Raw genomic sequence first — 26913 nt, 5'->3', positions numbered from 1 at the left:
GTGAGATCGCTCCTTGCCCTTCCAGTGGACCCAGGTTTGATCCTTAGAACCCACATTATAGCTTCCAACTAAGTGTAACTCCCATTTCCAGGGGATATAACCACCTATGGCTTCCGTGGACAACTGGTACACATGTGGTCCATAGCCATACATGTAAGAGACACTCATACCCATAAAAATAAACAAATAAACTTAATGTCCTGAAGTCTGAGGCAGTGGACCAGGAGTCTGAAGCTAGTTTGGGCTATATGGTGAAACCCTGTATTTACATAAATATTTTAATTTAAAAAGAGAAAAAAAGGAAGAAATGTTGGCAGCAGCTCTGTAAGATAGAGGTAACCTTTCCTGAGTAGCCTCTCCATCTTTCCCATTACAAAGAAGTTTTGAGTAGGGCTAGTCTTTCAAGCCACTTCCTGCTAGAAGAGCAGTTTGTTAAATTGGATCTGAAATAATAGGAAACCTATATGTCACGTGTGAGCCAGAGAAGGCCGTGACCCACCTGATGCAGTGCATGTTGTGCGCATATGTATGTGTGTATGCTTTTGTGCTGTCACATGTTACATGGCAGTGCTGACTTTTCTTACAGAGAATACTTGACTTAGAAACCTTCAGAGACTATAATATCTGAAGGACTAACCTATGATAAATTGTGCTTGGTTGGTTTGGTTTTGGGGGGAAGGGTTCCTTTAAAGTGGGGTTCTGGCTGGAGAATGGAATCGTGTCTCTACTCTCTTGGTTCTCCTGCAGGTTTAGCTTTTTCTTGTCTATGTTGTTCTTTAATTTTGTTGTTGTTTCAAGACAGGGTCTTCTAGAGCCTAGACTGTAAACTCCATTTCACTGTGTAGTTGAGGATGACCTTGAACTCCCTCCCGAGTGCTGGATGCCAGATGTGTGCCTCCATACCTTTTCCTATATGTGATGCCAGTAATTCATGGGAAGCCTCCCTGTACTCCAGTTATCCCCTTTTGATGTCCCTTCTCTACTCGTGGAGTGTCTCTGCTAATGAAAGCATTTTTCTCCTTCTTCCTGCTTTCCTTCCTGATGATTGGCCGCCCTGGGGACTCTGTAGTTGGCCGTGTTTACATCAGGTAAGATGTACTTCATTTTACTTTGTCTTTCATCAGCTAGAGTTGCACAAGACAGCCCTGGTCTCAGGGGACTGCTGTCAGAAGCTGCAATCTCCCTCGCTTCTGCGCTCAGTTGCCCTTTTTATGCACCTGTCTGCTGACCGGTAATTGATGTAATAAGGAGGTCTTTCCATATCTGAATTAGTCCTGGGTCTGCCAATAATAGCCATATAGGCTTGTGGCCACCACTTGCCTGTGTCCCAATGACTCGTTTGCACATGGGTGGACTTGATAGTGTTAGCTCCCTTTTTTTGTTGTTTGTTTGTTTGTTTCAAGACAAGATCAAATGTACCCCAAGTATATCCCACACTCACTATGTAGTTAAGGATGCTGCCTCAGAGTGCTGGGGCTGTAGATGTGCATCCCAATGCCGACTTCATGTAATGCTGGGAACCCAGGATGTCTTGCTTGCTAAACAATTGATCTGCTAAGTCACATCCTCACCTATTAGATCATTTTTTGTTTCTGAGCTCTTACATTTATAAAAAGATAACTTCTGGGCTGGAGTGCTTACTGCTCTTGCAAAGGGGCCAATTTCAGTGCCTAGCACCTGTAACTCTAGCTCCAGGGGCTCCAACACTTGTGGGAGTACACACACACACACACACACACACACACACACACACACACACACACCAAGATAAAATTAAATCTTGAAGAAATAAAAAGGTAGCTCCTTTCTTATCAGTGCACCTCTGTCCTGAAAGGTCTTAGATTGTTGAGAAGACAGTAAGCCTTTTTTGGTGTGAATTGGATAGCTTTTGCAGAGGAGGAAAGCCTTGTTTTAATGTATTATGAAAACTAGTCAGTGTTCACTAAGAACTGAGCCCGGCATTGGCAACTGGAACAGGTGAACAGTCATAGCCAGATGGCCATTTCCACGGGCGTCAGAGTGCAGCGTCACACTCCTAGGTGGCTTAGAGGGTGTGGGGAGGGCAGGGACTAGACTGCTGTTTCCTCATAGGGGAAGAAGGAACTAGGGATGAGCAGTCTGACTCACATGAACTTGAGAATAGATTTGCTAGAACATATCAGTGTGAGCGTTAGGAGATCATGTGACTTAGGTTTTAGAGCTGTTGGCAGGTAGGGAGTGTAGGATGTAAAGTCATGAAATGCTGCTATTTCTGTATGTCTGAAGTCGTTGACTCACGCTCATTTAATAAACTTTTTAATCTTCATAGCTAGAGATGCAGTTTACATCCAAAAATATATTGGGTGCTGGGCATAATTCATCCACAGTGTGTGTACTGACGATGTGCAAGGCTCTGAGTTTACTCCCTAGTACTGAAAATAAATAAAGGCTGAGAAAATATACATAAGACACCCCTAGTGCCCAGAAAGAGGTCACAGGTTAGGCATGGCAACATACTTCTGTAATCCTTGTACTGAGGGAGCAAACGACGTGAGGATTAAGGATAGTTCAGTGACATCTTCAGATACATGAGACTCTGCTTCAAAAAGAAAAAAGAAATACACATGTAACACTTTAGATAACGAGCAAACTCTATCCCTTAACACAGTACAAGGTGACCAAAAAATGATTAATGCAGCCAAGTGCTGATGTCAGGTTATACCATTTTTGGGGGAAATGCTGTAAAAATGAGAAGTTGGGAATGGAGGGACAGCTCAGCAGTTAAGAACACGTACTGCTCTTCGAAGGGACCCAAGTTCAGTTCCCAGTACCCATATTCACAGCTTCCTGTAACTCCAGCTCTAGCTTCCTCTTCAGGCCTCTGAGGGCACATATATTTGTTTGCATATACCCTCGCCCTCTACTGACATATACATAATTAAAAACTAGATATGTTTTTAAGAAAACTGAGAAATCACAGAAAGAAAACTGAGGTAATGGGTAATTTGATTGATCCTGAAAGTAAGGTTCCGCTCACACCAGGAGCCTGCCAGGAGCCTCGGGCTTGCAGCTCCTCTGCCTGTCCCCGGAGAGTAACTGAGAGAGAAACTTGTTTAATTACTGTTATTTAAAGGCAATTTTGATTTTATCCCCAGTAAATATTTTTCAATGCTAGAAACAGAAATTAGATTATGGTTCCTAAATGTTCCCACCTCAGGCTACTTCTGCTGGTGTTTCCCACGGTAAGGACAGGGCAGCTTTGGTTCATTCTTGTGTTTTCTTTCACTCACAGTGGTTGGAGACTAGACCTAACAGACAAGTATGTCCAGTTTGCAAAGCGGGAATCAGCCGGGACAAGGTCATCCCACTCTATGGCAGAGGCAGCACTGGACAGCAGGATCCCAGGTAAAGACTTGGTCTGATAGCATGTCCCACTCGGATGGAATGTTGTTTGCTTCTTCTTAGCACTCTAACCCTACCTTTAGTTTGGTGTTTGTTGATGGCTGCTTGGTTTTGAGGCATTTTGACAGACGTGAGAGTCACCTGGGAAGGGTGAGGCCTGAAAGTAGAGGAGCCAGGCTTACCACTTGCTGCTGGCCCGTGTTCAGTAGGCGCTCAGTGTCATCTGCCAGCAAGCAAAAGCCGTGCCGTGTTGGGAAAGCACTTTCCACAGCCTGGGAAGGGAGTGTGCCCAAGGGCTGGCTTTGCTGCACCAGCGCATGTGAGTCTAGGAAGAGGGAATTGGGAATCTGGATGGCTTTGTGGGGACTGGGATTTCAGAAATGGAGACGTAGGTGGCTCTTTTGACCTGATACCCGGAGCTTTCCAGAAAAAATGTCTTACTGTCTAGCCCTTCACCTGACTCCACATCTCTTGTCTACCAGACATACAGAACTTCTCTTAAAGAGTTTGTTCTATCACACTTGTCGCACTTGAGTTTGCTCTGAGAGCAGAAGTACTCTCCCTGGTCCCACTCAGACTACACCCTGCTTCCTGCAGCCTTTTCTTGATTCCTGACCTTCTTTTATGAAAGGCTTAAAGTCCCCTCCCTGAGGTGATTGATCTTTATTCTCTGTGTGAATTGCCCTCACCCATATTCCATCACACACACTAATCCTCCCACCCTGTATTGTGACTGCTTGTATCTCTGTTGAAATCGTCATCATCTCAAGAGTGGGAACTGTCACCAGTACCAGTAATGATTGCATTCTGCCTCGTGCCTAATGTGAAATAAACTCAGTCACTCTGTCAGGAGGGTCTGAGATCTAGAGGCAAAAGTAAAAGATAGCATGGGGAACTAGCTTAAGAGTAATGGAGGCCACACTGAAATTGATAGGGGAGATTAGAGAGACCTTGAACCTTGACCCTATCGAACAAATCATCCTTGGTTTTAGTCTGGCTTGGGATTTCTGGTACCCATGAGCTCATGTCATGCAGGACTAGGGAAGGCAAAACTGACCATTTTTCATAACCATGGACCAAAATCTCTTACACGGGGTAGGCTGTGCAGTCTGATGGCTTTCTCAGAACAAGCTGGTTTTCCTGATTTGAGGTAGAATGGAGTTAGAATTTTGTTAAGCCAACACAATTTTATTTGTTGAACAGGAGAGTGACCCAGAACTGGTTAGATCTCTAGAAGAACAACTTATAACATTTTGTGATGGCCTTACTTTGTTTCTTTTCAGAGAGAAGACTCCTCCTCGTCCTCAAGGCCAGAGGCCAGAGCCAGAAAATAGAGGGGTGAGGAACATTCTAGGAAAAGCTTCTAGAAGTGTACCTGTGGCTTTGAAAATTTCCTGTTAACCTTGTAGTCTTTCCTCTTCATCCTAAAAGTAAAGGAAAATTTATAAAGTCCAGAAAGGAAGCAAGCAGGGAAAAATCCTAGAACCACTCATCTAGAGATAGCCACTGGGAGTGTTTGGGCCTGTCTTCTCCTCTTCCTTTACTGTGTGCGTTTGTGTGTGCATCTGTGTGTGTGTGTGTGTGTGTGTGTGTGTGTGTGTGTGTGTGTGTGTGTGTGTTTATTGATTATGCATTTACATATTTATTTCATAATTTTTTTTTATTAACTTGAGTATTTCTTATATACATTTCGAGTATTATTCCCTTTCCCGGTTTCCGGGCAAACATCCCCCTAATCCCTCCCCCTCTCCTTCTTTATGGCTGTTCCCCTCCCCACATAAATTTTTTAAAATTTAATCTTTATTATTATTGTGTGCATATGTGTAGATGTGAGAGGACACTTTAGGGAGTCAGTTCCTCTTCCAACATGGATTCTTGAGGTAGAACTTATGTTAAGCTTTATGTCAAGCCCCTTTAATGCCAGATTGTCTTACCAACCTGATTTCTTGGATTTTGAGATAGGGTCTTATTGTGTATCCCAAGCTGATCTTCCTCATGATCTTCCTGCCTCAGTCTCCTACTGCTAGTATTAACAAACATGTGCCTAGACAGTCCTCCTGCCTCACACTTCCTAATGCCAGCATTAGGAAGACATAGGGCGCCATGCCTGGCTTACTTTTGTTTATAATTTTTTTTATAATATGTGGCTCTTATTTTGTAATTGTTAAAATTTCATCTATTCTACAGATACTAAGTGCCTTAATGTGCTCGGGTAACTACTGTAGCAGTGGGGACCTAACAACTAACTAGCAAATGGCCTCTGCCTCACGGATGTACCTATGGATTGGAGAAGCTCAACAGCAGTTTAAGATGTTGTTGAGACCCACAGTCATGACATTTAACAGGGGCTGTTCCATTGTGCAGACCTAATGTAAAAGCATCCATTGTATTATAGGGCACTTACCTACTGCCTTTGCTGTCTGAAACATACTCAGATAAACTTACAGTTCTGTGCAGAAGCACAATTATTTTATTATGATAAATTCTTAGAATTACTGGCTCAAAGTATGTACATATTCAAATAAAATATTAATCATTTTTCAAATAGAAATTTCTTATTAAAATATTAATGAGGGCTGGGAATATAGCTCTCAGCCAGAAACATAGTAGCAGTTAGGCAGGTATGGTGGGGAACAGTAACTTTGAGCTTACATCCTTATCTACAAGCAGAAAGCAGAGAAAGCTAACTGGAAATGTCTCAAGTCTTTTGAAACCTCAAAGCCCACCCCCAGTGACACACCTCTTCCAGCAAGGCCACACCTTCTAATCTTTCCCAAACAGTTCTACCAACTGGGAACCAAGCATTCAGATATGAACCTATAGGACCCCCATTCTCATTCAAACTTCTATAGCCACCTAGTGGATTCAGTGCCAGTTTGCAATATATGAAACTGTCTCAAATTAATTAAAAATTAAAAAATATCCATTAATGAAACTAATTCACCTGAATTGTTAGAATCTTAGAACCAAATATATGCTAATTTCTACAGTTCTCCTCATTTGTATACCATATATTATTTTAATTGTGTTAGAAATCATGTGCATGGGGCTGGGGATTTAGCTCAGTGGTAGAGCGCTTACCTAGGAAGCGCAAGGCCCTGGGTTCGGTCCCCAGCTCCGAAAAAAAAAGAACCAAAAAAAAAAAAAAGAAATCATGTGCATGTGTTTGCAGTGTATGTATGATTATAAGAAGAGAGGCATCATACTCCACTGAAGCCAGAGTGGAAGGCAGTTTTCAGGCACTCAACATGGGTGGGTGCTGGGGACTAAATTTTTTTTGGACCAAACCCAGGGCCTTGTGCTTGCTAGGCAAGTGCTCTACCACTGAGCTAAATCCCCAACCCATCAGTATCTTTTTAATCTTGTGTTTTGCAGGGTGTTTGTTCATCATCTAGTTCTTCATTGTTTCATCATTGATTTATGTGTGTGTGCGCGCGCGTGTGTTCCCTGTGGAGGCCAGAACCTCTGGAACACGGAGTCACATGTGATCATGAGCTGCCTGAGTGGGTGCTGGAAACTAAGCTCTGGTCTCTGAAAGAGTAGAAATGCTTTTAATTATTAAGCCATCTCTCTAGGCCATTCTTTTATTTATTTTTGAGGAAGGGTCTCCACATGTAGCCATGTACAGGAGGCCTTGAACTCAGCTCTCGAGTGCTTGGGTTGTAAGCATTGTCACCATTCTCAGCTTCTTTTTTGTTATTTATTCTTTTCCTTTCCTTTCCTTTATATTTTTGAGACAGAGTCTCACATATCTCACTTCCCCACAGCCTGGCAGTAGGAAGCGCGTCTTGAGTGGCATTATAGAAGAACTATATATTAAGAGTTTTGCCAGGTGGTGGTGGTGCACACCTTTAACCCTAGCACTCAGGAGGCAAAGGAAGGTGGAGCTCTAAGTTTAAGGCCAATATGGCCTACATAGTGAAGTCCAGGACAGCCAGGGCTACACAGAGAAACCCTGCCTCAAAACAAACAAGCAAATGAAGTTTTGTGTGCCCAGTCTTCTTTTTTTTTTTTTTTTTTTCCGGAGCTGGGGACCAAACCCAGGGCCTTGTGCTTGTTAGGCAAGTGCTCTACCACTGAGCTAAATCCCCAACCCCTAGCAGGTTTTTTTTTTTGTTTGTTTTGTTTTTGTTTTTTTGTGCCCAGTCTTCTTTAAGCCTTGTATAAACCCATGTAAAGGGCAGGGCTGAGGGACAGACACGTGTAGTGTACCTGTCCAGGGGCACAGACAGAACCGAAACCCACTCTGGGTGCTACTGAAGTCCTGCTCTTGACTGCTAGACACTTCCCTTTACCTTTTCAGCTCTGCTTGCTCAAGCAGCACTAGCAAGCACCAAAAATCAGAGACCTCAGGAAGCCAGAGCTTTGGTCCTGATGGCTGAGGGTCCTAAGCACCTGCAGCTGCTTCTGGTCTAGTTTAATTGCTTTCTTGTTTCCTTCTTTCCTTACTTCCCTCCTTCTCTCCTTCCTTCCTTCCGTCCATCCGTCCATCTCACTATGAAGCCCTGTCTTTGCTAGCTAGCACTTGATATATAGATTGGGGTGGCTGTGCTGGGGTTAAAGGCGTGTGCCACCATACCTGCCCGCCCTCTGCACCAATCTTTCCAGTATTTCATCATTTGTTCTAGAGAACTCACCAGAGGTCCAAAGGAAGGAAAAGAATTTGTAGGTTGTGCACAGTGATTAAGGGAACGAGTGTTCAGAGCCAGCAAGTTGGCCCTATGGGTAAAGGCTCTTTTCACACAGGCCCGGTGACCTTATTCAGTCCCCAGAACTTACATAGGTAAGAAGAGAACTGACTCCACAAGGTTGGCCTCCACACATATGCACCATGACCCGTGTGACATACATAGGAACACCTACATGCGATAATAATACCTGTTTGTTCAAGTTTGGACATTCAGATCAGATTGGCCAAATTTAGTCTTCTGTAAAATGTTAATGCAAGAATTAAGCATAAGTTGCCACTCTTAGACATACTTTTCTGTGATTCCATCAGTCAGGAGACTGAGGCAGGAGATTGCAAAGTTGAGGCCAGCCTAAGCTACCTACTGAGATCCTGTCAGAGTGGGAGGAGAAAAGAAAGGTTGGATTTGTGTCTTGTCTGCAGACCTTGCATTCAGAGGAGCTGTTTACTAATAGAGTTACTGTTCTGCTAAGTCCACTCCTGGGGAAAACAATGGATGGGAACATATATGGGGAGAAGCCAAGGCTGGTATGCAAACTGCTGACAGTGACTATTTGGAAAGGTTTCTGACTGACTTTCTAATGACAAATACATATTACTTTCCTCCTCTTCTTCCTCCTCCTTTTCCTCTTCCTCTTCTTCCTCCTCCTCCTCTTCTTCCTCTTCTACCTCTTCCTCTTCTTCCCCCTCCTCCTTTTCCTCCTCTTTTTCCTCTTCCTCCTCTTCCTCTTCCTCTTCCTCCTCTTCCTCTTCTTCCTCTTCCTCCTCTTCCTCCTCCTATCCCCATTTCCCAAAAGCTGGGACCACAGTACCATACCCAGGTTTTATAGTAATCTAAAGAAATCAAATGGGCTGGAGAGATGGCTCAGTGGTTAGGAAATTCTACTGCTTAGTGTGGAACCCTGGAAAATGATCTAACACGTATAAACCCTGAGAGCAACGTTTTTCACTTGTGGCCAGAGCCATATCTCTTTGGACCATTTTCGGTCAGGGGTGCCTTCAGAGTTCCTTTGCTTTGTGGCATGGCTGGGAGGAAGAGCCGAGGCCTTCATGGCAGAGGGATGAGAAGAAACATGGGTACCATATTTGTGGTGTGATGTAAGACACTGAGAGATGTGGAATAAATCTGTTTATTTTTCCTAATTGCTTTCTTCTCCACAGGGATTTCAAGGATTTGGATTTGGAGATGGTGGCTTTCAGATGTCTTTTGGAATTGGAGCATTTCCATTTGGGATATTTGCCACAGCATTTAACATAAATGATGGGCGACCTCCTCCAGGTAAGCCCGATTTCCTTAAATCAGGAACATATATTGCTAGAAAACTGCTTGGAATTCAGCAGTTTAGAAGCTGTAGATCATTATCAGTGCATGCATATCAGACTTCCCAGAATCCCTTAGGTTCTTTGCAGATTGCCACTCATCCAACGATCTGAGCACTTGGCATACATTAGGTACTCGAGGGATGTGTTATGTTCTATTACAAACAGGGCTCAGCTCTTGCACTGCAAGTAGTAATTGAAAAGCTTAAACCTGGGCTGGAGAGATGACTCAGTGGTTAAGAGCACTGACTGCTCTCCCAAAGGCCCTGAGTTCAAATCCCAGCAACCACATGGTGGCTCACAGCCATCTGTAATGAGATCTGATGCCCTCTTCTGGTGTGTCTGAAGACAGCTACAGTGTACTCACATATAAATAAATAAATCTTTAAAAAAAGAAAGAAAAGCTTAAACCTACACATGCAAAACACACGCACGCACGCACGCACACACACACACACACACACACACACACACACACACACACACACACTCTTTTACCCATTTTAAATCAGGGAGAAGTGAAATGTTGGGACCTCCTGTTTCCTGGCATCTCTCAGAACACAAAATGGGGCTGATGCCAAACATCAGACCTTTGGGAATTGTTCTTTATCTGTCATCTGTATTTCTCCTTTTAGTCACTTGCCTATAACAGCTGAGCTGTGTTCAGAGTACAGCAAGGCAGCGAGGTGTGTGCTTGGATTATGTTATACCCTGACACCTAAGCCACCACCTATATGATGGAGCCTATAAAAGACTCCTAAATCTGTTGAGCCCTGCTTATAGTAATGGAGCCTTCTAGGCCCTGGGTAGAGTGTGAGGAGCAGAAGTGACTAGTAGGTCTGGTCAGGAGCTTAGAGTTCTAAATATGGTAACCCATTCAGAAGTCATCAGAGCTGTTCCCTGCTTCATCCAAGATTCCTTGGACATAGCAGGTGATGAACCTCTTGCATGCATGAGTTTATCAGAGCAACCAGCTGTGAAGGGATGACATGCTACCCCACAGTGTTCTCAGGCACTACTCCATATCTTCCTCTTCGTCTAGAACATCTCTCTGCAGTTCAAACGTTGTTTTCTCAGAGGAAGGGGACCCCAAGGGCAGGATGTGATTTACCTTAAAGGAAAGACAGATCCCTGTGGAAGCTCTTGACTAGCTTTCTGCTTTCTGCCCTGGTCCAGCTTTCAGACTGGATCTCCTCCAGCTCATTCCACATCCAGGCTAGACTCGTGATCAGTTACTTTTCCTTTGTCATGTTTGGTGCAGTTTACACAGTCTAGGCATGGAGTCAGTCGCCTTCCTGCCTCTACAATACTAACAGTTCTTCTCAAAGCAGAGGTTCTCAGTCACTCGGTTCTCCCTCTACCTTGCCATGTGATTTCTGGGCCCTGGTTCTGGGAAGTGCAGGCATATAAGATAGGTGTAGAGCCATCTGGAGCAGTGTGCACAGTGGCAGGAGAGTGCCACTGTACGAGCCTTTATGGTCTCAGAAGACCCACACTCTACTTCTGATGTTGCCTTTTAAAACTGAGCCCCACCAAGGAGTACCATGCACAGGGCTTAGCAGAGGGAAGACAGGTGAGAAGGGCTTTGGGTGGTGCCTCTGGGTGCTTCTTGATAGTCCACTGTCATTTGCACATGTAGGACAGATCTTTTGGAGATCAAAGCCTCACTGTAGTATTTAGCTTATATTTGTTTTGGTTCCTTTTATTTGAAGTTTGGGAGTTGTTTTATTGTGCAGGATTATGTTTGTATAAAGAAGTGAAGATTCGTCCTCTCCAGGCGAATGGGTCCAATGGGCAGCATGCACAGCTATAGCCTTCTTTTTTTTTTTTTTTTTTTTTTTTCTTGGTTCTTTTTTTCGGAGCTGGGGACCGAACCCAGGGCCTTGCGCTTCCTAGGTAAGTGCTCTAAGCTATAGCCTTCTAACAAAGTCTCTTCCTCCTGTTTTTCCAGCCGTCCCTGGGACACCCCAGTATGTGGATGAGCAGTTCCTGTCACGCCTCTTCCTGTTTGTTGCCCTGGTGATCATGTTCTGGCTCCTGATCGCCTAAGACAGGACCCTGTTTACTTCTACAGCAGCACCTCTGGGCTGGTGATATGCCGAACCCACTCCTGTGTTTGATTTGTTTAATCCCGACCCTGGAATCAAGGGGCAGAAACACATCAAGGAGTCTTGCTTCTCCATTAGAGCTTTGGGACTCGAAAGCAGTTGGCGAGGAACCCCCACTTTCACCACTGCTGCACACACACTATAACCTCAGGTCTTGTGTTGACTCACTGCTCCTGGGTGGCAATGGGAAGTCCTGACCCAGTCTGCTCAGTAGTCCCAGCTCTGCACAGGGGAGACGGGGGAAGAAAGAAACAGTTCTTTCTCGAGAACTTTAAATTACAAAAATGAAGGGATGAACCACACGGTATTCACAGACACTTTCATCTTTTACATACCCCTTGGTAAGTGGCCTCCACTCCCTATCCTGAGAGACTCCCTTCCACAGCCCAGTACTGCTCCTCCCGCCTTCCCCTTCCACAGCAAAGACAAAGAGTTGCTGCCCAAGAAGGCCATGATCGTAGCAGCAGAAGTTGAAGATGCTGCATGACCTTACCAGGGACTCTGGTCCTGGCTTGGCCCTGGGCCTCGTTCAGTGTCTCGGCCCTAGAGCAGCTGGGATGACCTGCTGTCTTCCTGGTGTAGATTGTCCCTGATGCCACTTGGCTCAGATTCCCATCCTCCTTCTCCCCTAGACTGCTGTTGAATTCAGACTGATGCAGCTTCAGGGCTGATGCAGGAGCAACAGGACAGGTAGCCCCGCCCCTAGGCTGGAGAAGCCCGAGTCATCCTCTCCCAGAACTTGCCCAGAGAAACTGGAGGCCTTCTCAGGTCAGCCTAGCTACATGTAACACCACCACCCTCAGAAGCCATTGTCCTTTTTTAAAAGAGACTGGGACTCTGATTCCATCTGCTGTTGGTTTGGCTTCCTGGATTTACCTGAAAACTCCTTGAATGTGTGCTGAACCCAGGGACACATGAGGCTCCTGAGCCAGCAACCCCTGGTGACATGCAATGCAAGGACTGCAGAGACACAGTGTGGTCGTCATTCCTATTCCCTCACATTGATTTGTTCTTGAACTTCCAAGCTGTTTCCTCTGAATCTGATTGTGGGATTGTGGTGCCAGGCAGGAGAACAATTCACTTGCTAAGACAGTTCTCACTCTGCCTGTCAGGCCTCATCTTAGAAGTGTCACCTCAGCAGGGCAGCACGATGAGCTTCTGCTGGACCCTTGTTCACTTCTCCGGCACCTACTGCCCCAGCAGTAACAGACGCGGGAGAAAGCCTGGCCTGCTGGGTTTTCAAGATGTGACTCTGCATAATCTATGGAGCCCTAGACCTTGAGGGTGTGAAAGAATCCTCCTCCTCACTGCACAGTCCTCACCTGCCGATGCCAGTGTTAGTGTTGAAATGAGCACAGTATGAAGTATTGTGTAGGAGGGTGGTTTGGCAACTGTAGCTGGTAAGAATAAGCCACCAACTTCATGGTGTGCCTGACAGATTTTAAATATTCTTTGTCGCTTGGAAATCCCGTCAGAGGGCCCTGGAGTGTCTCTGTTCTAGAGAGAGTTGGTAGGATCCTTCTGTGTAGTGTGGCCCTAAGTAGTAGAGGGAAAACGTAAGCCAATGAACACAAAAGAGAGAAAAGTTGTGAGTAGTGGAGTAAACCATTTGTAAGCTGGTGAAATGGCCAACCCAGGCGTGCACCAGCAGTCATCCCAAGGCATGCAGTAGCACAGCTGTGGCGGCCTGTGCCCTTTGTGAGCATTGCAGGGCTGTACATCTGCCAGCAGCTGAGGCAAGAGAGCAGCTTGGATGCCATGGGCCGTTCCTCCACAGGCTCACCACTCACCTCATGGCCCAGGCAGCTTTCCCTTCTGGGCTCTCTGTGTCCTCAGCTCCACCTTTCCGCCTCCCCCATGGACAAGGACAGTCAGAAAATGGGAACACAGAAGGCAGCATACCTTGACCAGCCACTGATTTTCACTGTTGTGAAAGTGATTTGATTTAGAATTAAATGGTTTTACATTACTGTGAGTGTAGAGCTTGTGTCTTGGGATATTAGTTGGCTGGGGAATGGGCACACTGGTTTGGCCCCTGGAAAGTACCTGTCTAGTAATGTTTATGTCTTTAAACACTCATTGAGAGGTCTAGCTGCCTGTGACAGACAGCTCTGGTCCTGACAATTGCATGGAATTTCTGTCATCAAGCACCAAACTGCTATGATGAAGCTTAGCTTGTCTTGCCTTGACTGTGCCATGTAGAGAAGTCACAGAGTACTCAGTGTTCAGGTCTCCCTGTGTTCAGGTATAGAACAGAAGGGCCCACAGGCCAAGCCTTCCTGGAGCAGAGTGTGTCCTCCTTCAGGTTCCTCGGTAGTGTGTGACATGGGATGAAAGAAGTTGACGAGGTTATGTATCTGTCCCAGCTTTAGATTCCAAAACACCAAAGTTATAGGTCGCTCCTTCTGAAAGAAGCACATTTCTTCCTCCAAGGTTTTGACCTAACAAGGGTCAAATTGAACAGTGCCAAGATACAGCAAGAGAATAGGGAGGTAAGGGGAGCATCAGAATAGGTTTGTTGGCACAAGCCTATAATCCCAGCTACTCAAGAGACTAAGGCAGGGGGATAAGAAGTCAGATGAGGCCTTGGGCTAGTGAAGTGTTTCAGCCCAGTAAAGGCACTTGCCACCAAGCTGACAACTTGAACTTGACCTCTGGGACCCACAGGGTGGGTGAAAAGAATTAACTCCGAAAAGTTGTGCTCTGACCTCCACTCTTGAACTAGATCATGGACATGCCCCAACTACCCTGCCACATCATACAAAACAATACATTTAAAATTTAGGGACTGGACAGAGGGGTCAGTGCTTAAGAGGGGAATGGCTGCTCTTACAGAGGACCTGTTTTAAATGACCACAGTGGCTCACAGCTACCTGGTTCCAAGGGATTCACCATCCTTCTGTGACTGCTAAGAGCATTGCATCCACGTGGTACACATGGATACCTGCCAGCAAAACATTCATACACAAAGTGAAGATCTTTTAAAAATAAGCTTTAATTTTTTTAAGCAAAAAACAAGACTGAAGATATCATTTAGTGATAGAGCAGTTTACATCAGTGAAGCACTAGTTCAGTCCTAACTACCATAGAAAGAAAAAAAAAAAAAGAGCTCGTGGAACTCATAAGCCAGTGATATCAGGACTTTTGGTTTTTTAATGGGGAACAAAATGTATAGGACAGGGGCAAGAGAAATGATTAGAAGGCGTGAGAACCAAACATGGGAGTTTGGACCCCAGCACCCCTGGAAAACTTGATGTGCAGGTCTGTAATCCTACTGCCAGGGAAGCAGAGACAGGAGGATGCCTGAAGCTCGCCAAAGGTTAGGACAGTAATAAAAGACCTCCTCTTACATTGACCTCTAGTGTACACATACACGTGTACAAATGCTGACGTACATGTGCATGTACTACATACAAACCCATACAGAGCAGAATAAGACAAGAAAGCCTTCATGTGTTATCCCAACCAGCCAACCTCAGCAGCCATCAACTCAGGTCCAGCCCTGTTGGATCCACCTCACCCTAACATGCTCTCTCTCCCTCTCCTACCCAGACGACCTGACGCAAACCCCAGTCAGGCCACCTATGCTCTCAATATGCATCCTAGAACTGTGCACTTTAGTTTTCAATTTATATGTGTGAGTGCTCTGCCTGTATGTACATAAGAATATTGTTTGTACGCCTGGTACCTGCAGAGGCCAAAAGGCTCTGGACCTGAAACTGGAGGTCCAGATGGTTGTGAGCCACAATGTGGGTCCTGAGAATCAAACGTGGGACCTCTGGAAGAGCAGCCAGAACTCTTAACTGCTGAGCCATCTTTCCAGCCCTACGTTTAAATATTTTGTGAAGCAGGGTATCATTTAGCTCAGGCTAAACTTTAAAAAAAATTTTTTTTATTTTATGTGCCTTAAGTTACTTTCTTATTGCTGTGGAGAGACACCATGACTAAGGCTGTTTATAAAAGAAAGCATTTAACTTGAGTCATGGTTCCAGAGGATTAGAGTCCATGACCATCATGAGATCAGGCGGGCATGGCACTGGAGCAGTACCTGTGAGCTTATTTACATCTGAGCCACAAGCATGAGGGAGAAAAAGAGACGACTGGGAGTCCCATGGGCTTTTGAAACTTCAAAGCCAGCCCCCATGACACACCTCTTTTCAACAAGGCCACACCTCCTAATCCTTCCAAAACAGTTCCACCAACTGGAAACCAAGCATTCAAATTTCTGAGCCTATAAGGGACCACTCTCATTCATGCCATCACAATGTGTGTGGGTATTTTGTCAACATGTCTGAGCACCACATGTATGCCTGGTACCACAGGAGTCCAAAGAGGATGTTAGAGCCCCGTGAAACTGACGTTAACAAATGCCATTTCCTTAACTTTTAACTCCTTGATGTATTTTGGGTAGGGGGAGGCACTATGGCGCATGCCTATACTGTCTCACACTAAAAAGGATCAAATTTGAGGCTAACATGGACAGCAAATAAATGTTATTTTTAAAAAAAAAAATGTATGTGTAGGCTGGGTGTGGTGGCACAAGCCTTTAATTCCAGCACTCTGGAGGCAGAGGCAGGAGAATTTCTGTTTGAGGCCAGCCTGGTATATATAGTAAGTTCCAAGGTAGCAAGAATATATAGATAGATCTTATTTCTTGCTATTTTTCTTTTTTTTTAATTTAATTTCTTTTTTTATTTATTTATTATGCATAGAGTTCTGCCTGCATGTATGTCTGCAGGCCAGAAGAGGGCACCAAATCTCATTATAGATGGTTATGAGCCACCTTTTGGTTGCTGGGAATTGAACTCAGGACCTTACCTCTGGAAGAGCAGCCAGTGCTCTTAACCTCTGAGCCATCTCTCCAGCCCCATAGATCCTATTTCAAAAAACAAAGTAAGTGTGAGTGTGTGTGTGTGTGTGTGTGTGTGTGTGTGTGTGTGTGTGTGTGTGTATGTACTGTAGTCTAGTCAGCTTACATATTGATAGCATGCAACACAGTAGCCATTAGCCATGTTTGGCAGTGAAGCACAGGAAATGTCGCCAGTGGACAGAGCAACTGGATTTTTCCATTCCTGGTCTGTAACTCCATTTCATTTTTACTTTTTCCCATCTTTATATTTTATGTGTGTGTGTGTGTGTGTGTGTGTGTGTGTGTGTGTGTGTGTGTGTGTGTGCTGGTGCCTAAGGAAGCCAAAAGAGGCATCAGATTCCCTGGAACTGGGCTACAGGGTGGTTGTGAGCCACCTGGCGTGAGTGCTGGTCACCGAACTCTGGGCTTCTGGAAAAGCAGTATAGTCTTCTAACCAGTGAGCCATCTCCCCGGCCACACCCCCGGTAGTTTCAACAGCCACATCTGGCTATCACATAGACCAGGGCTGATTTAGATTAATTCATAAGGGTTGTAAAATGATATGATGAATTGTTTTTAGGATTGAGAAGAATCAGACATAAAATTACAGAGACTATGGAAAGATGCTGATTTTAGGACTAACATGGTCTGCAAAGACAGTCTATGTTTATGGGAGAGTCCCAGGTTGAGGGGAGCAGGAGTGGACTGTGTGAGAGTATCTGGCTTGGGTTTTTATCTTGTAAGCAATGGGGAGCTAGTCAAGGTTTATAGCAAGGAATTAACAAGGTCAGAAATGTTTTTGGAGATAAATCTGTCCATCTTCAGTGATGACTCAGGAAGGAAAGGGTCTGGAAGCCAAAGGTCTGACTCAGCTTGAAGCCAGCACAAGTGACGATGACAAAATCCAGGTGGGCACAAACAAGTGCCCTTAGATGATAGAATGAGAGCTGCTTTGCTTCTTTGTTTGGAACATGGCTCGGAAGCAGGGTTAAAGAAACACAGATAGGTAGGCAGGAAAACCTAAGGCAGGCTCCCTGAGATGGTGGTAGCTGCTGCTGCTTCCCAGAAGACTCTTCAGGAGAAACTGCGGGATGGCACTGGGCTGGCTTGGTATCTAGACAGGACCAGTAGGGGAAAGGGAAGGACCTAGAGCGTCTGTAAAATACCCAAGCCAGCATGTGCTGACTGTAACAGGTGTTACTTTACTCTGCAGTTGAGTCTTCTGTCTTTCTCAGTAGTTCAACTCTTTGTTCTTGACAGGGAGCAAACTAAGCAATTCCCTGAACAACCACCGTCATCCCCGCTGTATTCCCTCCATATTCCTCAGCCTAGCCCTGAATTACTAGGCTCGATCTGTCCTCCTGCCTCAGCTTCCCAAGTGTCTGGGAATCCAGATGTGAGCCACTAAGACCAATTTGAGGGAGTTGTAAGGTTCAAGTCTTCAAGAGCCTAAGACTAGATTGTGATTCAGCCCGTACTAGGTACTGGGTACTAGCTAAATCTGATAGCTAAGTAAACTGGTGAGGTGGGTGCTTTCTAGAAACCTAGCAGATGTAGTTCTTTCCTACCCCCTTCCTCCTCCCCAAACCTTCCTCGTTATGGTGTGAAAGAGGTTCTAGGTGCACTTTGGAATGCTGCTTCTGAGGCTTATCATTCCTCAGAGCTCGGTTTCCTTCCTTTACTTGTTTTTTTTTTTTGTTTGTTTGTTTTGCATTTTTTTCTCTGTTACATGGACTTTACAGAAAGTGGACTGGGGACAGGGAGAAAAGGCAATCAGCAAAAAGTGGGATGAGGGCTCAGTTGTGGAGGGGAAAGACGAAGAAGCAAGCTGTTCCCCATTCCTCTGTGCCTGGGAAAATGCAGCAGGGCCTCATGCTAATCACGAAGTAGCTTGTCGGAAGAACTGGAAGAATTCTTTCACTTGAATTCAGTATACAATCTAGTGTTCTCTATATATCAGATATTTCCTCAGAGGGAAACCAGCAGCTCAAGTGGGTTCCCAGGAGGGAAGTCAGACACAGCCCCCCCTCCCCCAGCACTTTTTACACCCTAGGTCATACAGAGGCGCCACAGAAGAAACATCCAACTAGCAGCCACTTTTGTTAAAAGGCCATGGCAGGAAGACAGAGAATTGTGCTGTTTTGTTTACCTAAGTGGTGGAGCCAGAGGCAGCTGGTGGGAGAGTTGGAGGCAGGATTGGTTTCCTTGGGCTCCATTCCTACACATTTCCTGGTCCTCTGGACTCTTTTTCCCATGTGCATAAATCTGACTGAGGGACGTAGCAATTGTCTAAAACTGAGTGTCATAGTTAGGGTTCTGTTGCTGGGAAGAGACATCATGACCACGGCAACTCTTATCCAGAAGCATGGTGGCACGCAGGCAGACCTGGCGCTGGTGAAGGAGCTGAGAGTTCTACATCTTAATCCAAAGGCTCTCAGAAGAGTGAGTCAGATCCTCTGGAACTGGAGTTACAGATGGTTGTGAGCCACCATGTGGTTGCTGGGAATTGAACTCAGGACCTCTGGAAGAGTAGTCGGGTGCTCTTAACCACTGAGCCATCTCTCCACCCCAATCCAGATCCTCTTGCGAGAGCAGCGCTATCCTAACCACTAAGCCATCTCTCCAGCCCCCAACCCTCTCAAGCTGACCTTTGGCTTGATATGTAGCTGAGGATAAACTTGAACTCTGGTCTTCCCACCTCATACTGGCATCCCAAGTTGACTCCCTCGCGGTACTCAGAATCAAACCCAGGCCTTTGCTAGGACAGTGGTCTACCAACTGAGCCGTAGACCCCAGCGTCTGGTCCCAGTGTCTTTCTTGATCGTAGTCACAGAATAAGTCACATTAGAACATCAAGATTGTTTTGGGTTTTGTAAGCAATCTAAAGATGATTTAATGCAAGAATATCTCAGCACTCAAGAGGCTGAGGCAAGAGGCTGGCAAGTTCAATATCAGTCGCTGCATAGCAAGACACTGTGGCAAAACAAAAGAAAGCATAAATCATATAAGGATTATGGATAGATTATAGACAGTTTATGCCAATTTCTATGAGACTTGAACAACTGGGGATTTTATATAGAGGGTGGGGTCCTGGACCCAATATTCCAGATTCCCAAGTAGACTATTTAGTCAGCCTACATTATCTGCACCAGGGAGCCTCATTTCCATATTACCTTTGACACGCCAAAGTGGTTTGTCTTAGCTAGGAGCTTCTTCGTGTTCACACTGCCGATTACAAACTCGGAGTGAAAAGACCTGGAATAGCAACCCACGCTCTGCTCCGGAATTGTAGAGCCATTTTCAAGTAGGGTAGAAGGGAAACTGGGCTACCCTGACCGCTGAGGGCCTCCTGTGCTGCGACCTCCAGCCTATACTGTATCACCCTGGTCAATCCGAACGCCTCTAGAAGTCGCCACTCACCAGGGGGCGCCAGAGACGCGGCGGAGTTCGCGAGAGAGGCGGGGCGGGGCGTCGGGGCGGAAACCTAAGTGGGCGGGGCTTCGGGTGGGTCCCGGTGCCAGGTGCGGTTTGGTCCTCCCCGGGCGCCGTAGGCGGTGCATCCTTCCCGCTGCAGAGGCAGAGACGACCTCCTCTCTAAACCGCAAGCGGGCGCGGACCTGAGGTGCTGCTGCCGGGTGGTCCTTCCTGTGTTGTCCGCGCCCTGGACCATGGCGGCGCTGGCGGGTAAGAGGGGCCCACTCCGTTCAGCCCGCCGACCGCGAGTTTCTGGCTGGCTGGTTTCTCTTGGGTCAGGGATCCTCAGCGAGATCCTGGCAGGGTGGGGATGATCGAACACTGTGGTCCCCCGGGACTTGGGACTCTGGAAGTAGGAGCGCGTCGTCCCAAGACTGAGGGCTCCTTGCGGCCAGCGCATGGGGCGACTGCCCGCGAGGTGGGTCCCCGAATCTGCAGACGGGGCAAGTCTCCTGGTTAAGGAAGCCAAGGCACTTGAGATTCTGTGTGGTCGGAGATTCTGGAATATGGGAAGTACAGGGTCTTCCGGAGTTCAGGATTTGAGATTCCGAGTTATCCTGGGTTCTGGGTTTTCTGTAGACCCAAAGTTCTCGAAGGTGTCTTTGGACTCTGGGATTTGGGGGAGTGGTTCCTAGAAATAGAGTGTAAGTGTGGATTTTCCGACCGTTCTTCCTGAGGTTCGAAGACCTCTGCCTCATATGGAGAACAGTTTCAAGTCTTCCTAGAGACCGGTTGAGCCCTCGCTAGGTCTCTGATACCAGCGGGATAATAGCTCGGCACCTTGAGGGGAAGAGTTGAATGAAGGTAATTTCAGAATTGGCTTAGCTGGGCCTGTAAGCCCCTTCACGCTTGCAGTTTCCTGCCCTGCAGCACCACGAACCTTCTGCCGCTTGATTCCCAGCCACCTGTGTGTGCGGTTCAGGTCCTGGGTCTACAAGGATCGACTTCCATAAGCTTTCTAGAAAGGCCAAGGGAGAATTTTAGGGGTGGGGGAGGAACTGAAAATGTGCCCTCCACTTCCTGGCTTTGGGCCGGTGGACAGTCACTTCCTCCATCCTGAATTCAAGGACTGGGCCGCCAGTGGGTCACTTCCTCACTATGGGAGCATGGGATTTTTGTCCTCAATGTTGATAATACGTTCTGGAGAAAGAAAGCACAGGGCGGAAATGCCTCTGTCTCTTCCCTTAATTTTTTTCCTGCCTTGGTAGTGGTGATGCACACCTATAATCCCAGACTAGATAAGAGTCAGGAGGATTGCTTGATCTGCGTGTGGAGTACTAACTAGGTCAACCAGACTACAGAATAAGACCCTGTCTCTAAATAAATAATTTTTAAAACTTCAGTTGTGGAATGGGAGGTAGTTCAGTTGGTAGAAGGCTTGCCCGGCGTGCACAAAGCAAGGGGTTTCATGCCCAGCACTGCCTGTACCTGCTTCATGCCCGCAACCCCAATTCGAAGGAGAGTCAGAACTCATTTCAAGGTCATCCTCTGCTATGTAGGGAATTTGAGGCCAGCCTGGGTTACATGAGAGATAGTCTTTTTTTTTTTTTTTTCTTCTTCAAAGAGGCGGAGAGGTGACTCAGAGGTTAAGGGTGTGCTGCTGCTCTCGCAGAGGCCCCTTCTCTTTCCTCACAGCCAACTGCTTCTTAGTTTCCTATCCTCCAGCTCCAGAGGCTTCTTCTGCCCTCTTACCGGTACCTGTACTCCTGGTGCCTATGCACACAGACACATGCACACATAAATAAAATCTCTTTTTAAAAATTAAAGATGTGGCTTTTAGAGTTCTTCAATCAACCGATTTCCAGTGACTTTTTTCTTTTTCTTTCATTTATCGATTTATTTATTTATGAGACAGGGTTTCTCTGTGTAGCCCTGGCTGTCCTGGATCTGCCAGCCTCTGCCTCCTGAGTGATAGGATCAAAGGTGTGCATCCCTACACCCAGCTCAGTGACTTTTTCTAACCAGAGATTTGTGCGTGAGTTTAGCCTTTTATGGTGTGTGCGTGTGTGTGTGTGTGCGCGCGCGCGCGCGCGTGTGTGCGTGTGCATATTGTGCTAAGGATCAATCCAGGGCCTCGCACCAGCCAGATGAGTTCTTTACCACTGAGCTATATCCTCAGAACCTTTTAAACTTTCTTTAATTTTAACTCATTTTTTTTTTAGATTAAAAAACCCCACACTTTTATATGTATGTCTGTGTGTACACATGTGCACCACATGCATGCCTGGTGAGTGCAGAGGCCAGAAGAGCCTCTTGAACTGGGGTTACTGATGGGGATAAGCCACCATCTGGGCACTGGGTACTGAACTCTGGTCCTCTACAAGAGCAACAAATGCTATTTTCATTATTATTATTACTATTATTATCATCATTATCATTATTATTAGGCCAGCACCCCATTGTTGGCTGCTTAGGCCGGTCCTGTACTTCTGGAATCAAGCACTTCCTCAGTCTCCTGTATAGATACACCTGGCTAAAGTGGCATTTGTTTGTTTGTTTGTTTTTTGTTTCTTTTTTTTTTTTTTTTTTTTTTTTTGGTTCTTTTTTTCGGAGCTGGGGACCGAACCCAGGGCCTTGCGCTTCCTAGGCAAGCGCTCTACCACTGAGCTAAATCCCCAGCCCTTGTTTTTTGTTTCTTGATGGGCAAAGACGGAACCTGAGGCCTCGCACATGCCAAACAATTACTACTGCGCTAACCTCAGCCCTGCAAGAGTGACTCTTTTGCTGGCGGGAGATTGAGGAGACTTAGGACCTGAATCAACTCGTTCACAGCTTTGTGACTGAACCCATGGGGCGCAGACTTCATATTTTCCAGCCATGTCCTTCCTGGGTCACACACAACAGAATAAGGTCGCTTGGCAAGTCAGAGAAGGAAGTGCAACTTGGAATTTACTTGTTCTGTTCAGACATGGTTCTCGGACACCTCAGATTCCTGTGTAACAGGAGAATCAACAACGGGGAAATCAAATATTTACTGAGTGCCTGTGATGTCTCCGGAGCTGGGCTGGGCCAAGTTTTACCTCTTACAAATTTGAAGAGATGCCGGAGCCAGGAGAGATACTTGAGATTATGTGCAGTCTCCTTGTTTTACATTGGAGGAAACTGAGGCTCCAGGAGGAAAACAGGCCTGTCCAGGGACAGAGCCAGGACTAATGTAGGAGACGGGAGTTTGAAGCATGTGCAGGGGGCTGGAGGCGTCTGTGGCTAGAACATACAAACCCTTGGAAAATACCTGTGGAGTGGCTGAGGGGATGCGTGGCTGGAGAAATGCTGGAGGCATCAGGACCCGGGCTCAATCCCCAGCCTCACATAAGCCAGATGTGATGGCTCATACTTGTAAGTCTCGAGCTAGGAAGTCTCTAGGTTTGTTAGTCAGCCAGCCTAGCTGAGCTGGTTAGCCCCAGAATGCTGAGACAGCCATTGAGCCTGGAGACCAGAGTTTGACCACCATAACCCAAGCTAACTTCTGCTAAGTTCTCCTCTGACATATCCTCCCCCCAAATAAGTAAGTAGGTAAATAAATAAATAGGTGTAGACACAACCAAAACCAAAATGAATGGTTCCAGAGTCACGACACCCAAGGTTGACCCCACCTGCACTCGTGCAAATACATATGCACCCCAGCACATGAACATGCACCAGTGCACACACACTAACACAACCATGGACACAGTAACCCGGGGTTTGTGCTTTAGAGAAACTCGCTGTCTGATTAGAGTGATTAAGAAACAAAGATGAGGTTGGGGATTTAGCTCAGTGGTAGAGCGCTTGCCTAGGAAGCGCAAGGCCCTGGGTTAGGTCCCCAGCTCCGAAAAAAAGAAAAGGAAAAAAAAAAAAAAAAAGAAAGAAACAAAGATGAAGCCCCATGTGATGGCGCACACCTTTCATCTCGGAAGGCAGAGGCAGGTGGATCTCTAGGGGGAAGGGGGGAGGGGTCCAGGACAGCCAGGGCTACACAAGAAAACCCATCTGGAAAAACAGAAGGATGAAAATAGATAAGTTGTTGCAACGCCTACGTGTGGCAACAGAATATCCGACCATGTTCGCATGTGTAGCCCTGAGTAATAAACCCCTTCCTTCCTGGAGCGTGTTTTGATGGGAGAGAGACAGTAAATGAGTGAAGGTCAACAACACCAGGACAGATGCTGTGAGGAGAGAGTTAGGCAAGGGGCCAGGAACAGTGGGTTGTCAGCGGATGTACTCACGGCAGCTGGAATTGAAATAGAGAGCAGTGTATTGAGTGGCTACCAGCCTTGGTCAAGGGGAAAGGAGGGAGACACAGACAAGGTTCTGAACTGATCACACACGCTAAGCACCGTGTTCCCATGGAGCTGTTCTCTTGGCCCCAGAGAATACTTACAGCAGAAGGCAGACTTGGAGAAATTGTAGATATCCTTTATGTTTTCTTTTTTAATGTGAGAAGAATGAGAACAGCAACAGAGACGCATCCAGCCGTAGAGTAGGACGCACAGTCTGTGAGCCTCAGTCCCTGGCAGGAGTGCTACTTTACTGCATGTGGTAGAGCAACGAGTGGGAGGTGGGGAGACCATGAGGCAGAGGGTTGGGGTTGATAACCTGTACAGTGGCGGTTCTCACCTTCCCTAATGTCACGACCCTTTAGACGGTTCCTCGTGCTGTGGTGACGCCCAACCATCAAATTATTTCATTGCTACTTCATAACTGCAGTTTCTCTACTGTTTGTTATGAATCCTGATGTAAATGTCTGATATATGACCCTGACCCACAGGTTGAGAACTGCTGCTGTAAAGTGTTTAATGCCAAGCTGAGGACTATGCAGCTTTCCAACCCATAGCAGACACTCCAGGTTTGGAATCATAGATGTCATGATACAGGCACGGGATACCCAAACGGCAGGAAGGTACAGTGGGCCCTGATGTGAGGTGTTAGCAGCAGTGGGAAGGCAGCACTGACCAAGAGGTGCCTCATGATGGAGGCAGGGCAGGGTGACTTGGGTGGCCTTGGATGTGGGGCGAAGGCACCAGGGGTAGTATCTAAGACAATCAGGAGATATCTGGGTTCACGAAGAACCCGTTATGCTTAGGGTGCTGTATTGGGCCCTCTATATTCATGGTGAGTTTTCTGCATACTCTGGTGATTCTCATGCCGGGTCTGGCTCTGGGTCAGTGAGACCTGGGAGAGGGCTGGTGTTTGTGCAGTGCATAGGGGGGGATAGGGACTGTCTATCAATCGATTTAGCGTTTCCCTGTAGCAGTGGGAACCAGATCCCTTATAATTTACATCTGCTACCAGCTAGAACATGAGACCATCACCTCCTCCGCCAGAACATTCCTTCGGCTTCACCCTGGGAGTCTATTTGATGAGGTCTTTCCTCCTCTAATCCACTGGACTGGGCGGGGAGATAGGGGGAGCCAGCCATAATGGCACAGGCCTTTAATTTCAGCCCTCTAGAGGCAGAGGCAGGTGGATCTCTGTGAGTTTGAGGCCAGCCTGATCTACAGAGTGAGTTCTAGGACAGCCAGGGCTACACAGAGAAAAAAAAAAAAGAAAGAGAAGAGTCCGGCATTGCTGGCCTGACCTCTTTGTGGTCTGGTCACACTTGAATGGTGCTTAGGACAGACACTGTGCGACACCTAGTGTGGGCTCACAGTAATTTCTGTCATTGACAGTGGGTAGAACTGAATGAGAAGTCCGGAGATGAGTAGCTACGGTTCTCTGATAGTAGATCGGTTGCAGGCCTCCCCAGATAAGAAACCGCCGGCTCATGGGGAATGAAGTAGGAGCCCTACAGCCACAGGGACCTTCTGTCCCGCTTGTCTGTCTACCTTGGCAGCCTGTTACTGTGTGTAGCTCCCCGTGTCCCAGAGCCTGACTTGTCTCTGACGTATTCTACATGTCCTTGTCTTTCAGTCTGGGCCATCCCCTGCACTCGGGCACATAGGATTTGTTTTGAAAGTATTCTCTTCGGGTTTTGAACGCAAGTCTACTCAGCTCGAAGTTTTCCCTGGGCTGACCTCCTAGATGCGCTTGTAGGAAGTAACACAAGCAGGTTCAGCTTAGCCAGGCACCCAGGAGGTCCACACAGCCATTACTTGTTTTAATCTTCCTTAATCACGTAAAGTGGTAACTTCAGCCTCTTTAGAAATAAGCAGAGGGGTGGGGGCTGGTGTGGAAGAAGCACACCTGCAGCCCCGGTGAGCGAGTGGGGGGGGGGGGCAGAGGCGAGCTGAATCTACGTAGGGCCTGGTCTATATAGTGAGTTCCAGGACAGCCAGGGCTACATAGTGTGACTGTCTTTAAAAAAAAAAAAAAAACAGCATAGCAGGCTGGAGGGCTGGCTCAGTGGTTAAGAGCATTTGCTGCTCTTACAGAGGTCAAGGGTTCTGTTCAAAGCACCCACATGGCAGCTCACAACCATTTGTAACTCCAGTTCCAAGGTATCCGACACCTGCTTTTGGCTTGTGCTTACACCTTGCGCATGCACACACTCGCGGTGTGTTTAAATACATTTAAGCAAATATTTGTACGTAGAAAGTTAAAAAATACCATACTGCTTTTGTTTGTGTTTGTGAATGAAGAGAGAAGTTAATACACTGGTGTGCGTCTCTAATCCTGGCACCTGGGAGCTGCAGGCGGGAGGATAGGGTGTTCAAGACCAACCCTGACCTCTTAGCCTGGGCTTCGTGAGACCTTGTCGCAAACAAAGACCAATGAAGATTAGGAGACAGGCTCCTCCAGGGCAAATAATGCCCAAGGACATGGGGGCAGTAATAGAGCCAGGTTTTAAAATCCAGCTTTTTATTTAGTTTGAATTTCATTATTTTGTGTGTAGGGGTTGTTATGCCACTTGCAGCAGCCAGAACGGGGCATCAGATCCCTTGGAACTAGAGTTACCGGAAGTTGTGAGCCACCAGGATGCTGGGAATCACACCCGGTACTTTTAACTTCTGAGCCATCTCTCCAGCCCCATTTAAATTACATAATTTATTAGTGTTTTTGATGGGGGTGGGGGTGATGGCTCGTGCGCCATGACATTGGTGTGGACTGCATGGAGGTGAGAAGACAGCTTGTGAGAGACATTTCTTTTACCGTGTAGATTGCAGGGCTCAAATTCA

The 26913-nt window shown here is 46.5% G+C and overlaps 2 protein-coding genes across 14 annotated transcripts in view; both read left to right on the top strand.

The window, feature by feature from the left end:
- Rnf185 (ring finger protein 185) overlaps positions 1–13466 on the top strand; it is a 37552-nt gene extending 24086 nt beyond the window's left edge. The window contains exons 4-8 of one of the 3 annotated variants that reach the window (XM_087583860.1): positions 1070–1088; positions 3272–3384; positions 4665–4719; positions 9230–9347; positions 11340–13466. In XM_087583860.1, the coding sequence (XP_087439986.1) occupies positions 1070–1088; positions 3272–3384; positions 4665–4719; positions 9230–9347; positions 11340–11437 (403 nt within the window). In that variant the 3' untranslated portion in view covers positions 11438–13466. 3 annotated transcript variants of the gene reach the window in all.
- Positions 13467–19892: 6426 nt separating this feature from the next.
- The window catches only part of Limk2 (LIM domain kinase 2), a 78292-nt gene continuing 71271 nt past the window's right edge, over positions 19893–26913 (top strand). For 10 of the 11 annotated variants that reach the window (XR_015636561.1, XR_015636560.1, XR_015636564.1 and 7 more), the window contains exon 1: positions 19893–20029. Coding sequence is in view for 4 of the 11 variants with exons in the window: in XM_087582729.1 (XP_087438855.1) it covers positions 20014–20029 (16 nt within the window). In the remaining 7 variants the exon portion in view is untranslated. 11 annotated transcript variants of the gene reach the window in all.

The sequence above is a fragment of the Rattus norvegicus genome, chromosome 14 (assembly GCF_021556685.1).
Source record: "Rattus norvegicus strain SHRSP/BbbUtx chromosome 14, alternate assembly SHRSP_T2T, whole genome shotgun sequence".
NCBI lineage: Eukaryota > Metazoa > Chordata > Mammalia > Rodentia > Muridae > Rattus > Rattus norvegicus.
The sequence above is the reverse complement of the archived record's forward strand: the minus strand, read 5'-3'. Positions and strand labels throughout refer to the sequence as shown.